General features: G+C 39.0%; 1 protein-coding gene across 2 annotated transcripts; it reads left to right on the forward strand.

Moving 5' to 3' along the window:
• The first annotated feature begins 2,545 nt into the window (after nt 1-2,545).
• LOC135501386 (multidrug and toxin extrusion protein 1-like) lies at nt 2,546-15,733 on the forward strand. 2 transcript variants are annotated; one of them, XM_064793474.1, is made up of 17 exons: nt 2,563-2,659; nt 4,820-4,971; nt 5,799-5,890; nt 6,110-6,211; nt 6,762-6,830; nt 7,228-7,276; nt 7,554-7,696; nt 8,831-8,973; nt 9,707-9,804; nt 10,534-10,715; nt 11,558-11,666; nt 12,156-12,231; nt 12,661-12,730; nt 12,891-13,023; nt 13,464-13,558; nt 14,374-14,458; nt 14,614-15,733. In XM_064793474.1, exons 2-17 carry the CDS (start codon nt 4,839-4,841, stop codon nt 15,006-15,008), a joined length of 1,974 nt encoding a protein of 657 aa, XP_064649544.1. In that variant the 5' UTR covers nt 2,563-2,659; nt 4,820-4,838; the 3' UTR covers nt 15,009-15,733. The 2 variants fall into 2 exon arrangements, with proteins under 2 accessions (XP_064649545.1, XP_064649544.1); XM_064793475.1 differs by lacking the exon at nt 4,820-4,971 and having other exon boundaries at nt 2,546-2,659.
• The last annotated feature ends 1,491 nt before the right edge of the window (nt 15,734-17,224 follow it).

Consider the following 17,224-nt stretch of genomic DNA (forward strand, 5'->3'; position numbering starts at 1 on the left):
TGTGAATGTAAATTAGCCTTTTTTTCTTTTCTTTTTTTCTAGCCCTCTGTTCTTCTGCTTTCCTGCAACTTGTCGTCTATCTCACTCAGAGCTCCACTGCACTTATTTCTGTTAAAGCTTCCGTTGGAGCCAATGTAAATTTGTAATTTTACCTTTGCCCAGGGCTGCTAATGCTTGTAAGCAATAGCCCTGAGTTTCTATTTTTGTAATTGTTCACATGGTAGTTTTCAATAAAAAATCTATATATATATATGACACCCATCGTTCTACAGTTTTATCAACGAGTCGTCACTGCCAATCCTAAAACAACTTTCGTATGGGTAGCTGTTACATTTTGTTCCAGCAATCTGTAATTTTGGAACTTAAGGGGTGAATTAACACTAATTGAACAGGAATTAAGTTGACTTGAATCATCAATTCGTTTAACTTTGTACATTGTTATTGATATGCAACATATATATTTGTAAATGTATTATTTATCAACTTTATGTATAATACAAATACTAGGACAAATCGATTCTTACCTCATTATCATTATCATTGTCATATAATCAATTATCATCATGCCAGTAGCCTACACTCTGTCTATTATCGTCCTAACCCATTTCCAATTTCACCAGTTTTATATATACATTGTCCTGTGCTGGGTATGTGTATTTTTTATGTTGCATTGTCTTATTGTAAAATCGAGCAATAAAATTGTATTTACTTTACTTATTTGTGTGAGTTGTTATAAACTAATCACTTTAGTGATCAAATATAATGTGTTGTTGTTAAGCTTGTTCTGTTCTGTTTCAAACAACGCCCGCTCGCATCTAGGCCTAAACATCTATTGTTCTATAGTTTTATCAAAGGGTCATCACTGCCAATCTTGATAACATCCACCCAACGAAACAACGTTCGTAGGGATAGCTGTTACATTTTGTTATATGTCTAGCAATCTGTAATTTTGGAACTTCAGTGGTGAATGAACACTAATTCGGACAATGATTCCCAGCCGATATGTAGTGCTTCATCATTTCAGTAGATGATGACTATTTTTAACAAATTTAAAAAAAAGATACTTTGAAAAAAACTTACTGTACATAAACGTTTACATCTGGTTCAGGTGCGGGTCAGCACTCTAATCAAGGGAAACTAAGTAACTAAAAAAAGGTGTAATTCCAACAAGCCATAGGCCAAATGCTGTACGGAATTGCAAGTACCAAAAAAAGATTGTCATAAACCACAATTCATGGGCTCATGTGCATTTTTGAAAAGGTACATGAAATAAAAAAGTGATTTTTTTTTACCTTTTCTGAAATGTTTGTTACATAATGAAGGGATGGAATTAGGTGCATCCAAATACAATAGATATATGACTAACTAAATATGCTGTATTCAGCTTAAAACCGTATTCAAATATCTTATCTTATCTCTGCGATATTTTAAAAAAGGATGGACATTTACTTTCTGGTAGCATTGTGCATGTATGTAATATCAACTATATAATATTCAGGTATTGGCACTGATGAAATACCAGATGCCAAACGGGCCTAGTGGATTATTCTCATTTTTAGGCCCGTATGAAATGTATCTATCGTTAACTTAATTACCAGCATTTAAGTATGGTCAGGTTTATACGAGATATGCCCGCAAACAGTACCCTGGAGCGGTTTGCCGCCCAAATTTGCGGTTTTCCACTTGAAATTTCGCCGCGTAGTTTATGAATAAGGAGATATATGGATTTTTTTCAGCTATGTTCTTGTTCTTGGGCCGCACCAGAAATACTTTGCCTTAAAGAGTGGGTCGTATACCATGTTAAAACGCGCGTCGAAGAGCTCATTGTTCACCACGTTCACATGTGCGTTACCATGGTTAGTATGGTTATGGACCATTTCCACAGTTACCGCCATAATGCGTGTTTCCTCTGTTAAAGTATATTGCATTTCTGTCAAATGCTCATACGACTGGTTCTTGGACATCGTCGTGAAAGCTGTCTGCTTGAAACACACAGTGAAAAGAAGTGCCAATTATACGCCGTTAATAACGACTGGCCGATATTGCCTGCAAAGTCTTAAAAATTGACTTTGTGTTAAAATTCAAAAACAAAATGGCGGCATTGTGTTAAAATTCAAAATTTCTCCAATTGTGTGCCAAAATAAGTAAATTCATGCTTGGGAGGACCTACATATTGCTCTTGTTTACCTGAAGAATCCAGATCTGGATGTGTCAAGCATGGCCAACTTGAGCTATGGTGCATTTTAGTTTAAACAGAAGCTTTGCCAATTACTACAAAATAATATTGGAGTACAACACACAAAGATTTGAATAATATTTTTGTTGTACCTATCAAAGGCATAGAATTCCAAGTGGCATGAGTTTTGCCCTAGAATCATGTAACTTTTTAAATGCAGCACCGGGCGATTCAATGGCCAAATCACTTTAGTTTCTCCTTAGGACGATGTTCGATCAGGATATTGGCCTATCAGTGGATGGAACCAGTTTGCCGTGTTAAGTACGACATTTTGATATGTTATCTTTGAATCAAATTACTGATTGTAATCGGTTTTTTTCAGACGGTTGAAAAATAAAACGTCACGCAGCGCATCGAAATAATCATTCCAATATGCCAAAGACAAGGAATACTAAGAGGATATTAAAACTGCAATTTCCTGACGTAAGTAGTAAAATACATGTACCACCAATTGAATGTACATGTATGAATAAACCCTATTTTAACGTATTTTAAAGTTCTATTAAATGCAGTGTATGGTATGTGTGCCTTGTCCAAGCAGTATTAGTATACGTATTGTTTACACTGCTCGAATCGTCATCAGTATTGTGATCAGTGAGACATGTACACGGAGTGTTGCAAAAAATAATCGTACCTCCAGCAGATGACTGTATTGAGGAAATATTCAGTACATGACGTGATGTGTGCTGGCGCAAAAAGCCATTAAATTGGGTATTTCACAATGCGACTTGGGGATACGAAATTTCTTTTGCGAATATTAGACTGACATATGGACAAATAGAAAATACAGTTATGGTGCTTTTAAAAGCGGAGATGGAATTGTATACTAACAAACCAATTGTTTACCCTTGAGTCTGTTCACCCTGACTGAGGAAGTTTTATAGAAAATCATTGTCATCATAGCAGCTGAATATCAGATGACGTATTCATCAGGCGTATACATGTATCTGCTTTTTGCTACATCGTGCCCCATTACTACGTTCACGGAAAATGTCGAGTGGGTGACTTCGAAACAGTTGGAAAAAAGATTTTTTTCTCTCCATTTTATTGATGAAAGACGTTGGTGAAGACTTTCAAGATGATTTCAAAGCGCAGAGCATGTGATAATGGGCACATTTTGCGCAGAACTCCTTTTAGCTGACTATTAGCTCGGAATCCTATTGCTATGGTGCGTTCTGCCTGATAGCGTTAATAATAATAATAATATTAATAATGAGTCTTTTATATAGCGCAATTCCGTGACACTATAGTTTTCGATCAAAGCGCTTTGGGATATCATATTATTACCGTTGTCAGTACAATATTCAATATACAATATAGCGTTGTCAGTACAATATTCAATATACAATATAGCGTTGTCAGTACAATATTCAATATACAATATAGAGTTGTCAGTACAATATTCTTTCAAACAGGGAATGTTCATTTGGACGTCCCTCTTTCTCGAATACCGAGGACATCTGCAGCCTGGTTAGTAAATAACACAAAACCAGCTTATATGCTCTGGCATATTCACTTGTGCAGTACAGGACAACCTTTCTATTGCGGACATTTAAGTGACTAAGAACCGGTGACCGTAACAGAGAGGTGTCCTTCACAGGGAGATTATGACGTTATCATCAAAGTATCATGGATTGAATATGTGTCCGTTTACGAAATCATCAAATCACGAAATCATCATGAATTACGAAATTACGAAATCATCATGAATTTAACACGGCTCCATGATCAAATCAATAGATATAATCAAAGTAAAACTATACATGAAGTGTTTATAAATCATTCTTCAAAGACAAAACAGGGTCAAGTACACAAAGTAGTGGACTATACACGTGAGAACAATAGGCATAGCCACTTGAGAAAGACCATGAGCGCATTCACGTATGTTAACTCGTGCTTGGTAGATCGTTAGGTGAAATTTCATCACTTTGTTTTGAAGATTGAAATATCAAATGTCAAATGTCATTAACTCATTTCTCAAACAACATTTCTCAAACAACTCTTAACATTTAAACACTTAAATTGCTCCTTGTTTTTCTGGTGAAAATATCACATTAGACTGTTATATAGGCCTGCAGATTTGTGTTTTATGAAAGCTCATCTATGCTGAAAGCTTATAATCAAAGTGTTTTGTTAAACTTTTAAATAGCATAATATTGTCTAGCTTTACCAAAGCTTTCGTAGTAATCCAACTACTCCATCAGTGACGATCTGCGCATGCGCGGATGCGCAGAACGTATCAGATTGTCCCATATCCTTGGCAGTTGGTAGCGCCCGCCATCTCGATTTAGCCATAAACGCCGTGTATTTATTTTCTTCATAAGTTTCTTCATTTTCTGTTATTAAATGTGTAGAGATGATGCCATTCATTCATTATTACCGGACAGAGAGTTTTCTTTTGATTTGATACTGCCATTGTAAATGTTTATTGTTTATACCATGTCTATTGTTTTTGTGATCACCCCCCCCCCCCCCCCCCCCGTTTGGGGTGTCTTGCGGCTAGTGTAGTTTGACTCGAAATGTAGGAGCACTGATTATCCCGTGTGAAGTATATATGCCTTCATTTATTATCGAATATTCTAGGACATAACAATTCGATAAAATGCGGCTTGACGGAAGATCTGATAACTTTGAAGAGACAGATATTGATCGCCATGACAACCGAACACATCATGAAGAGAGATTGTCCGAAAGAGGGCGTTACGGATCAGTTGAGATCGAAATAGACACGAAAGGTACAATTGCCGATGTATCTTGATGTATGTTTGACGCTCGCGCAGTGTGTGTCATAATCGACCATGCCCTTTAACTGTGGTTTTGATAGCATTGACCTAAGAGTTACATATGCATTAGTTGTAATACGGTATAATATGCAATAATTTGACCAAAAGTTGCATTACAATATGCAATAATTTATACACGTTCCTATGCATTGGTTAGAGCCGTTTCAAAACAAAGGTGGCGAAGTAACGGAATTTGACGTCGAGTTTGTTTGGTCCTGAAGAACAGAGAGAAGATGTTTAAGCCCCTTCATCACCTGCACGTGTACATATACCTGTACTGCTAAACCTGGTCACAATTGCGTAACAATATATAAAACGAATCCTTAAATAATAATAATATAAATTGAGTTTTTATATAGCGCTTTTCCATGTTTCTCTGTTCAAAGCGCTTTTGGGATACCATTATTACCCCGATCTTCGCAGAAATCAATCTGGAGTTTCAAGGAGTAACCAGAAGGCGCTCGATCACTTGACTTGAACTTGACCAGTAGGGGATCCAAGCAGTGATTTTTAATCAAGAGCGAGAATATTTCGTTGAAAATTATTCAAAACTTAATCAATTGTCAAAATCCGATTTTCAATTCTGAAGACGAGTTTCTGGTTTAGATTGCCATTCTAATTTCTTTCAAACTCCACGCGCACCTCTACCACACGCGCTACCACCTCTGCCACGGTATATACCAGAGTAGATTTTAACCACAAAACTAGCAAACGTTGTTGCTGCTCCGAGTGACGATTTGCAAGCCAATGGATCAGAGTTGTTTTCAATTCATTTTCAGGTCAAATAGACAAACAGAAAAAGCTGTGTGGATTCGTGCCTTGGTGGGTGAAAGGAGAATTCATCGAAGTGTTCAATCTCAGCTGGACCATGGTAAGTATTATATAAGGGTCTACACTACGTTGGGTGAAAGCACATGTAGATTTTAATATGGCTGGTTTCAAAAAAAATTGAAGAAGAATATTGGCGGTAGAAAAATATCACGCAGCCATGTTAAAATCGCTTGCTTCGGTTTAACGTTTATCTTTAGGCCAAGACATAATAACAAACTGTCGAATTGACAAAGGTTATTGTTTTATTGCTTCCGTTCAGATGGTGGTGGTACTGATTTATACCTTCATCCCTCCGATGAGTCTGATCTTCATGGGACAACTCGGCACGAAATATCTCGATGCAATTGGATTAGGGAACACGGTACGTGTCATCATTATAATAGGCAACAGAAATAATTTTACTGTTTGGTGATCATGAAATCACAAACAAGTAGGTTTTCAAGAGGTTTAAGTTCTTTCAAACCTTGATTTTGGTAAACTTGTTCCAACAGCATAAGGCAACAGGTATAAAACACAATCAGCTAGAAGTCGCTTTTCTAGTTTCTTGTCGCATTGAAGTTATTGAAGTTTGGGCTTCGAGTCTGATATCAAATACGGTATGCCACCCGAATTATCACTTTCACCCAGCTCCATTTTTCAATTCAAGTAGAAGTTTATCGAGTAGCACAGTCAGCAATACAACCTAAATATTTCTGTCCGGTGCCCATTTATACAACTGGGTGGAGTAAGTTAAACAACGAGACCTACATAAAGGGTTCGAACCAGGGACCTCTTGAGCGCTAGCTGAGAGTCCGAACCACTTGTCCGCAACGGGTCTTTATGACTCGCCTTAGCGGGGGCTTCAGGGTACATAAGGATATTTTGCTGGCACGTTAAATCCGAAATAAATTGTACTTATCCTATGTTTCTAGATCATGAACATAAGCGGAGTCAGCGTTGTCTCAGGTTTGTCTGTAGCATGTGATACAGTGTTTTCTCAAGTAAGTCAATTTCTAATTTGCCCTGGTAGTAGTAATTTCCCCGGAAAAGTCAACCCTATTGCGCAGCATGTACAGCAACTATGACGCTCGTAATATTAATCATGTTCACCTTTATCTACGCGTTCACCTGAATGCTGATGAAAAGTAACCTTGTTTGCAAAAAGCTCCTGCAATTATTCGCCACGCTGGTCAACTTAGTTTCAAGACAAAACGCATTTCCTTATAAGCATTTGTTGTGAATCTTTTTGAAATGATATTCATATATGTTTGCCAGAATTTTTGAGCCTAGTACTATTTTTGAAGGTTCAGGAAAATGACGATTTACTCACAACAGAAAAAATGCAATTCAATCCGGACATTTTGCATCTGGACTCTCATATTATTCTCTGTGTTTCAGTCGTTTGGAAGCCCAAATAAAAAGATGGTTGGCGTCTACCTGCAGAGAAGTAAGTTCACTTACTTAAGTGAGCAATCCCGTAAAAGAAGTTTATATATAGCTTTTTTTTATCCTCATCGTGGATGGCCAAACTATAACTATAAATGACATCGTTCCTTCCTTGTTTTAATTGGGCGTCATTAGCTTCAGTTCAGCTTCAGTTCATGCTTACAGGTAATACAGTGTAGTGAGTTTTCGCAAAGCCCCCGAATCTGAGCAGTAGCCCTTAATGAAGCACTCAACACCGAACTCAACGATGTTTCTCTTCTTTTTTTGTTTTTTGTTAGGTTTTGTGGTGATCGGTATCTTTCTTTTCCCCTGCTTATTCATCCATCTGAATGCCGAGACCCTTCTCCGGCTAATGGGACAGGATCCCGAGATAGCCAGAATCGCTGGGACGTACTGCATCTACCTGATACCATTCGTACCGGTAAGTGCATGCCTTGTCTATCCAAATACGGGGATAATCCGCCGACTGATTATGAAGGGACAGAGATAGACAGAATTGCTTGGGAGTACTGCATCTACGTACCTGTTAGTACAGGCCTAATCCATCTGCTGATACCATGATCCAGAGATAGACAGAATTGCATATGAGTACTGCATCTATTTGATACCACACATACCTTTAAGAACATGCACATGTCTAATACGAGTATGGACTACTTAGACCAAGAATGTGCGAGGTTTTACACGTACATATACAGTTACATGACACGAATAAGATAAAGCAAATCCCTCGAACGTCAACACAAATGGATTTGTTTTCCCTAGAGAATGAATTCCCCAGATTGCGGAGCATCTGTTTCTTTATTTGATGCAAATGCGAACCTTATCACCAGATGAAAACAACAGTATTTCGTTGAAAGACCCAACAACGCAGTTTCTCTAACTTTATTAATTACATTTTCCTTTCCCAGGACCACTCCGGAGAATCAAAATCCGGAACTCCGAGCATTACGTGCCAAATCCAGGTTCCGAGTCATCTCGTATTCTTGAATTCCGAGTCCCTCGATTGGGCCTCGAGGAAAACAGCGCTCCCTTCATTCAAAGACGCGATAAAGTTTTTATTCAACTTGTGCATTCGGATCTGGGGATCTCGGGGAACAAGATAGTTGAATTTCACATTAAAGATTCCATCTGATAGGCTGCAATAAGTCAAAAGCTTTTGTTTTTCTTGCTTGTTTATTCATCTTTTGCTTCGTCACACCGTCTCAGCAGATAAAAGGTGCTTGAAATCAGTCCACAACAGGCCCAGTATTCCTTGATCCGAATGAACACATCAGTAAAATATAACTGTAAGTAGGTATGACATGAGAGCGCCATTTTTGCAAGGAAACTACCGAGAAACTCGAAACTCAGGAATACCAGATGACTCGGAATCTGGACTTGGCACGAATTTCAGGATTTGGATTCTCCAGGGTGAGGACAGGCAAGCTCGGTAACCTGGAAGGCTTGCTAAGATGCTCGGCAATTTTGGGAATTGATTATCCAGTGTTGTTATTAGATTCATAATTATCTTACACGAGTACTATTAAAGCTTGTTTTCTCGTCATGATTTCAGTGTGTCTTCGTCTATTCTGTACTTGGAAAATACTTGAGGAACCAAAATATTATCTTTCCGTACATCTGGATTAGTGCCATAGGCCTGGCAGTCAATATATTACTCCACTACCTCTTGGTGACTGTAGCTGAACTAGGAGTTCTGTGAGTTACATTACTTTTGCTTTAGTTATACATACTGATCTGGCTGGGCCACCGTCGGTTAATCAAAACAGCTCGGGCAGACCGAAAATGAAGACCATGACCCGTGGCGCCAGCAGAGGGTTGTCTTGATTTGGCAACCAATGACCAATTGCGAGGTATCATTATTTTCTATGGGCCCGTAGTAAACACATGCTATCAAATTAAAACGAAACAGGCACTGATTGCGGCACCAAGAATTGAAGTGGTCCGATGAAAACGAGTCTTAAAGGGCCAACTTGGGCATAAGATATCTTGGTTTTACAATCAAAACCAGCTTCCACAGCGGGACCGCAACTTCTCCGAACAAGATTATTGAAACTTCATTAAACTGAAATGAACAATGCACTAGAATTGGATGTAGCCTTAGGCCTGCCTGAAATTCGCAAGCCATGTCAAAAACTGCTTCGCAACACTGGCGGAAGTCTTTAACAGAGATTACGTTAGTGTTATACTGCAAGAGGCGGCGCGTGGTGTCAAGCAGCGGTATTATCCTCCCGGCTAAGTAAATTCCATTCCCGAGTTGTCCCTTTAAGATATTTCCCATTGGAAACATTACTATCCTATGACCAAGGCATTTTAGGATAGTAATCAATCATGCAGTGTTAGGTGTATCGGTCCAACGTACATGTATAAACTTCCCCTGTTCTGGAGAATAGAATCCTTGTGATTTCGAACCAAATATTTCTATTTTCAGAGGATCAGCGATAGCCCAAGATTGCTCCTTTTTCGTTCTTGCTCTCACCACCTTCCTATACATAATGATCTCAAAGTTATACGTGGTTACATGGGGAGGTAGGTGCGACCGCTGTGTACAGGTGTTTTTTAATAAAATCGTCCTGAATCAGTGACACGTTCCTCGTCTTTCTGCTTCTCGTGTAAACAAACCACTGTTACGTTTATTATAATAATGATAATACATTTATGTACGAAAACTTACATTTTTGGTGATAAAATACAGGTTTTGTGTTGAAAAACCAGTATTTTTATCATGAAAAATAGTTTTATGGAAAAAAACTTACTTTATGAGGAAAGAATATTGGTTTTTTTACAAAGAAACTAATATTTGTTCAAACAACCTGGTTTATTAGGAGAAAATATAGGTAGTTTAAAAAACCAATATTTCTTTCAAATAAACTTAGTTTATCAGCCATAAAAGCAAGTTTTATTATTAGATATAGGTTGTTTGAATATAGGTCACTCCGCTTGCCATTACTGTATACATCATTCGTAAACTCGATTGCAAACCTACAGCTTTCTCAGACTTGTTTTTTTTTCGTCAAAAGACTCGAAAAACAGCTACATAAATCTGACGAACGCGTTTATTCGTAGTATTTTATGTTCATTTAAGGTATTAAAAAAAATCGAAAATGGCGTTTTTGACCCATTGAGGGCCAGGGAAGTGATTAGTCATCAAAACAAGGTAGTGTTTAAAAAAAAACATGTCTTTCCACTTAACATATTATCAAATCTTTTTTATTCAAGCTTCAACTTATCAAATGAAACACATCATATTTCTTTCAGGCTTCACGTCCGAGGCCTTCCACGACTGGGGGCCGTTCATGGTGTTGTCTGTTGCTGGGTTGGCCATGATCTGCCTTCAGTGGTGGGCCTACGAGATAGGAACACTGCTGACCGGTCTCCTCGGCGAGGTTCAACTCGGGGCCCAGGCGATTCTTTTCCAAATCGAACTATTCATGTATGCGGTATGTCAATTGCGCAGGCGGAAGTCCCCGTCATAGGTTCTATGACGGAGTCTATCATCTCATATTCAAGGATGGGCCTCCGTCGAATCAATGATGGATAATTTCCATTATTGAATCTATTTTAAAAAACCTACCAAGGGCGCATCATTCCAGAATCACAAAATCACAAAATCTAGGACTTGCCATTATAGAGTACATGTAGCTAATATAATTGGGGAAACTTATTCTTCTTTTCCAAAATTGTGACCCGCCATGGTGAGAACGGGGTTTTACTTGCTTGATTTTGCCTTCAGCTTTGGAAAGCTGAGGTCAGTGCCACCAATCTTCAAAAGCTACCTTAACTTCATTAGCATGTCATCTTGGTCGACTTAATTTGTATAAGAAAATTATCCTTTTTCAACAAAGATTCTTATTTAGAAATTGGTTTCGCTTTGTTTGTTTTTTTACCGCTGGATCTGAAATTTTCAACACAATCGCCCATCAAAGAGGTCTTTAAAATGAGATTCGATGTCTCTCAGGTCCTTCATTAATGGATCATCAACAGAGTCATAGTCTTTTGATTTTAATTATTGAATGTTTTTTTTTCGGCGGGAAATAAGTTTTGGCCATTATTCTTTCTGCTCCTAAAATGGCATTTTTAGATATATACAGGCACACTGTATGAAAAAGGTAGCTGAATGCTATCTAGAATTGTACCATGTTCGTGTTTAATCAAGCATGGATATGCATTTTGGTACAAGTTATACTATTAATTTTTGGCCTCGACATTCCCATGTGATGTATTTCATACGTAGTAACAGTGTCTTCTATCGACAAGATATGTAATAATATTTTTCTTTCAGATCCCTTACTCAGTTGGTATAGCCTGTAACATCCGGGTCGGTCAGTTGCTGGGTGCCAACAATCCCTGGTTGGCAAGACGATCTTTGGTGCTCGGATACATGATGGTTTGTAAGTAGGCCGTACTTACTCTCATAAGAACTAACTCTAACGATGTTTGAAACACTAAAACACATTTGATTCATCTATAAAGTCCTCGTTGCCATGCTATTCAAAATGTTCAAAATGTTGGCAAACCAAATAACTAACATTCAAGGTGGTATTTGGGCATGACAGGGCCTTTTAAGAATTTTATCATCACCAAACAGTTAATAGTAATCTCAGGCCATTACGCTTCCCCTTTGCAGTTGAGGCTAATCGACCCCTATAAACGCTGTTTCGTTTGGGTCGATGTCATCAACATTGGTCCTGATAACCCTTTGATAAGACAACAGCACAATGGGAATTTAGGACTAGGTGCGAGCAGGCTTTGTTTTAAAGACAATATACCTTGTATTTGGCTCGGCCTGAATTAAGAGCTAAAACAGGGGTAAAATAACGTAATTTATGCAAAACGCGATTATGGTGACCTCTCCTCTCATTGTCATAATTATTTTCCAGGGACACTGGGTCTTATTGCCATCATACTTCTACTCAGCTGTAAAGATGTCATTCCAAGAATCTTTTCCGCAGATGAGTGAGTCATTTTACACACTTGATAGAAGCAAATCAACCTTTTGCGGTCAATGCCTCCGTGATGAATTGGCCAAGCATAGTGTAAACAGTGCATTATACATCCCCGTGTCTTTAATTTAAGGGGGATTGGGTCTCGATCGTATCATATAATTTTTTTAGATTAGAGCTACATGGCACACATTTTGTTCGTACTTTTTAAAATTAGGGCCTGATTTTCAGTGGTTTTGCTAAAAAGTGATGATGAAAGTTTTAGTATTTTAAGAAGAAAAACAACACTTTTGAGGCCTTGTCGAATTCTATTAGTCCGATTTGTTGTTCACCCTTTAATCTATTCTAGGGAAAAAATTGGAAGTCGCCCCAGGTTGGTGGTATTGTTGAGAAGTAGCACTGGCTGTTTGAGATTTGTCGGTAAACGAATAATTCATTTCAGGGAAGTCATCAAGACAACGTCGGATATTATTCCTATCCTGGCCCTGTACCACATATTTGACGGAACTACGGTGAGTAGCAAGATAGGATATGTGGGAAGGGGAGTTTGTGAATCATTCCTGTTGACCTTGGAGACTTAAACTGAAATTTAAGCCCTAGTTTGGTTGGAGTCACTTGATGTGTCTTGTTAAGCTTAATGTTATGATAAAAGTTTTCGTAATCTTTCAATAGGGGACATCATCCGGAATTATGAGAGGTTGTGGTCGGCAGAACATTGCGGCTTTCATCATATTCGTGGGTATTTACATGATTGGGTTGCCCATTGGACTATCGCTCATGTTCCTTACGGATTTGAAATCAGCAGGTATGAAAAACTCCTAGACCACTTCGAAGAGTCAGAAGAGGCGCCTCAAAGCACTGATGGCTACCAACGCATTATTATAGGACCCGCGTTCAATTCCTCGGAGAAACCAAGATAGTATTTCTAAATGAACCGGCGTGGGTTGCAAGGAACTAAATCCAGGCTGGCCACCATTGGACCAAACTGAATGAGTCCCTTCATCCTCTGCACCAGATAACTTATTCATTGGATTCTTATGCGATGACAAAGAGAGATTTTTCATTTAAAAAAATTTCAACATATTCCTTTGCGACAGTGTCATTTCTGAAGAGCTCCGCCTTCTAAATCGAAATTGGTTGATTACATGGGGTAATGTTTTAATTTGCACCCTATGATAACGACTAATTACACAATCTAAATGTAATTGAATGTGTCAAATCTCGTCGAGTAATCTCAAATTGCAGGTTTCTGGTGGGGACTAACTATCGGACTTTTCATTGAGGCCATCGTCTACATCATAGCTGTCTTCAAGACGGATTGGGAGGGGGAGGCTGAGGCGGTAGGTTGGAGAGACTGATAGATGATATCCTCTGCGGCCAGAGGAATCGAAATGTTTCTGGTTGGGGGCTGACAATTTGTATTTTCACTAAGAGTGTTTTCGTAGCTGTCTTCAAGACTAATTGGGAGGGGGAAGCTAATGCGTTAGGTTAGATAGATGGATGGCCAATAGCGTACCTGTTGTATTACGCGAACGAAGAGTCAATTGACTATGTTAGTGTTACCACATCTAGGAATTTAGAGCTTGGGGGGTTAAGGGCCTAGCTTTATTTATTTGGGGTCATGTCAGGACATTGGTTCCTTACAGGGTAATTCAGTAGTAGGCCTATTTCCTTTGTGATTCTAATATTGGGTGTAGACCGATGTGGGTTCTCCCTGCCTGTGTTCTGGGCCATTTTACCAGTTCATGTCCGTGTGAGAGGTTTAAAATATAAGTACAAGTGCAGATTGCTAATGCTCCAATTTTCTGAGTGTGTGAATTGACCATCACAAACGGCAAAGCATCAGTCAATAGACCCCCCTTGCCTCTACTAATGCGAGTATCTCGATTGGCCACCCTCGTCATCATATTGCCTCGCTGCCTTAAACGCAGTATAGTTTAAATGGCCAAGTGATCATCTGATGATATTTGAAGATTACTTAATGCTCATGACTGGTGCTTAGTGGTGCATTTTATGAACTCTAAAGTTTTTCGAATCGCCCACAATCAAGATGTAAATCGACCTAACTGTTTGTTCCACACTGTGTGTAATATGACAAGAAAAAATAGCTGCTCGCTTTCCTGTTTAAGTGGATCTTGCAATCATCTCTTCCCAGGCGCAGCACCGAGCGGGTCTCTACCAAAACAAAGATGGCGACGCAGCTGACTTCACCTCGTCCAAAGATGAGAGCGACAAAACAGGTGCGAGACTAGTGATGCTATCTTTAAAGTAGTTAAGTTGTTGACTTAAAGGAATCACATAGCGAAATGTTTATACAAATTGGAAGTTTTAAACGGCCCGATAAAAACAAAGGGCATTCAATAACTAAATAATTGTACGGTTTATTTTGTTACAGCACTGATCGAACGGCCACACTCCAAGCAGCTGTCAAACGCCTCCAAGAAGCTCTACTGCGGGGAGTATGTGTCCAGTCAACCTAACATATACCTGTCCAGCAAAACCCTCCAGGCGTCAGAAAAACTCTCCACGCGAGAGCTTATCTTCCGGAGAGTTATCACATTTCTAGTGTTCTTCTCGGTATTCCTAATCGGACTCTTCTGCCATTTTCATTTCTCAAACACGATAGTTACGACATTTTCAGAACTCTGTTTACCTTACAACACCACCTGGCAGCCGGAGAATATAAACATGACTGACGTCATTTCCGGGAATTTGTCTATGCCAATTTGTAACTCAACGACTGATGTGAATAGAGGAGTGTCTAGAGCAATACAACCCTTGCATTTTTGACGGGATTGGTAGGACCGTGATAACCGGTATCACGATCTGGCCATGATAACAAGTTTTTTGTACATGTATATCATGTACAGTGGAACCTCCTTTAGTGGAAAACCTCTCTATTAAGAAAACCTCTCCATTCAGGACACTTATTTTGGTCCAAATTGGTTGTTTCCATTCATTTTGACCTCTCTAATCAGGACACCTCTCTATAAAGGACAGCACCCGGGGGTATCCTTAATAGAGAGGTTCTACTGTACATCATTCTGTCAACATGATGTACTGCAACACAGCCACCTGTGATTGAAGCAGAATTAGAACGCTTTGATGGCCAATTAGTTTTGCGGAACACACAATTGTACTTATTCTTAAACCAAAAATACGGCGTCATGATGATTGCCGTTTTGTTGTGCCGAGTTATTACAGGATGGCGGTCGGATTCGCACTCACGTAAACTGAAAAAGTATTCAGCGGAACTTTACCTTATTACACCAGTATTAGCGTTTGGAGAAATGAACAATCCCAAACACCCGCCGTTTGTTCAGTGTACATTAATCTGTCAGTTGCTAAAACTGCCTTACACAGAGTTATCACTAAAATATATCCAAGTAGATCGAAGAATATCCCTCTGCCAGCATAGACTTTAACTACACTAATTAGTCACAGGCGTTTGAAAATCGATCAATCAATTCGCAAATTGCTTCATAATTAAAACCTGGATAATAAAAGAGTTTGCATTGTTTTGCAGGTTGTTTGTATCAACTATTTGGGGACTACACATGTAATTGAGCACTATGACTCTGTGGCATGTATTGTATTTTTCAAGAGCCAGTTTCAAACAGCAGCTTTAAAATGGCAGACCGTGTTGCAGACACGGAATGACGTCATCAATAAAATCCAGTTCCGGGGCTACGCAGGCGTCAACTAGCCAACAACATTCATTGGCCAAAATATCCTTAGGCTAAAATCATAGGAATAAGGACATACATTGTATTTCGATGTTTCATAAGGAAGGAATCACTTGAGACAGCATTTCTAACTACCCTGTCGAATCTTGAAAAAAAATATTTCATTTTGTTATCCGACCAGCGAACGTGTAACCCGGTGTAGAAGTTTAAAATGTCCTATGATAGAATGCCCGGGAAACAAAGGATTATATTATGCGCTTCAATCTCTGAGCTATTGACGGTCAGGGTCTCTATAGAACCATATTGCAGAATACAATAGGGCCGGACACTTTTTCCAGGGGGGCATTTGTTACTGTTACACCGACCCCAGTCCTTGAATGATGTGGACCGTCAGCTCTCGTGCCGTAGTTCGAGAATTATTGACTTCACGGACCGTAGAGTTCGTGGGAAGGGGGAAAAAGCAAAAAAAACTTAACGAGAGGTAATAGTGGCACAACCGTCCATTTACGATTAGCAAGCTGTATCATTCTGTACGGGTGGAATAGGCGTTGTACATGTATATGTTGGACTGCAAAGGGCGATAATGATATCAAGTTATGTTTACTTGCACAAATGGAGGCAAGACCACCATTGATTTTTAAGCCTTTTAGCAGTTCAAATGTCAATGTTTGACCGAAGACTGCGTGGGGTTGTGAATCTGAAATTTTGATATGATATTCCGGACAGTCGGGCAAGTAAATGGTGAAAAGTAAACTAGTAGTTGACCACGGAAATTTTTTGATAATCGACAAATTAGACAGACATTGATATTTCCACTCTTTTCAGCCAACTGGCACAAAAATCGCAAAACACGCCCCCTATTACCAAATTAGCAAAATTCGAAATTAATTTCTTCATCAAATAATTTCTTTATATCTGTAGACTTGCCACAGCAAATATTTTTTAAATACCTCTCCAAATATGTACTTGAGAGTTAAAAACATGCACTCATCCAATTGATAGGCCTCGACCCTCCAACCTGTGAATATTCATTGGTGGTGTTGTCTCGTATTAAGGGTTGACCATAGGCACCACCATTTTGGTTAGAATTTGAAACCCTAAAGCAATTGGAACACTTGCCAAACGTAGTGAATGCTAATTTCAAGGGCGGGAGTCTCTGCTTTGTTTTCCAGAGAATAGCCTCCCAGATTTAAAATCGGCATTAACTTCATTTTGAAGGAGCTAATTGATTTTGGATTGATCAGGTTCTAGCCAAAATGGTGGTACCGGTAGTCAACCCTTAACCGAGTCCAAATTGAGTTGTGCTCTACAGAGAAAAGT

The sequence above is a fragment of the Lineus longissimus genome, chromosome 17 (genome assembly GCF_910592395.1).
Source record: "Lineus longissimus chromosome 17, tnLinLong1.2, whole genome shotgun sequence".
Taxonomy (NCBI): domain Eukaryota; kingdom Metazoa; phylum Nemertea; class Pilidiophora; order Heteronemertea; family Lineidae; genus Lineus; species Lineus longissimus.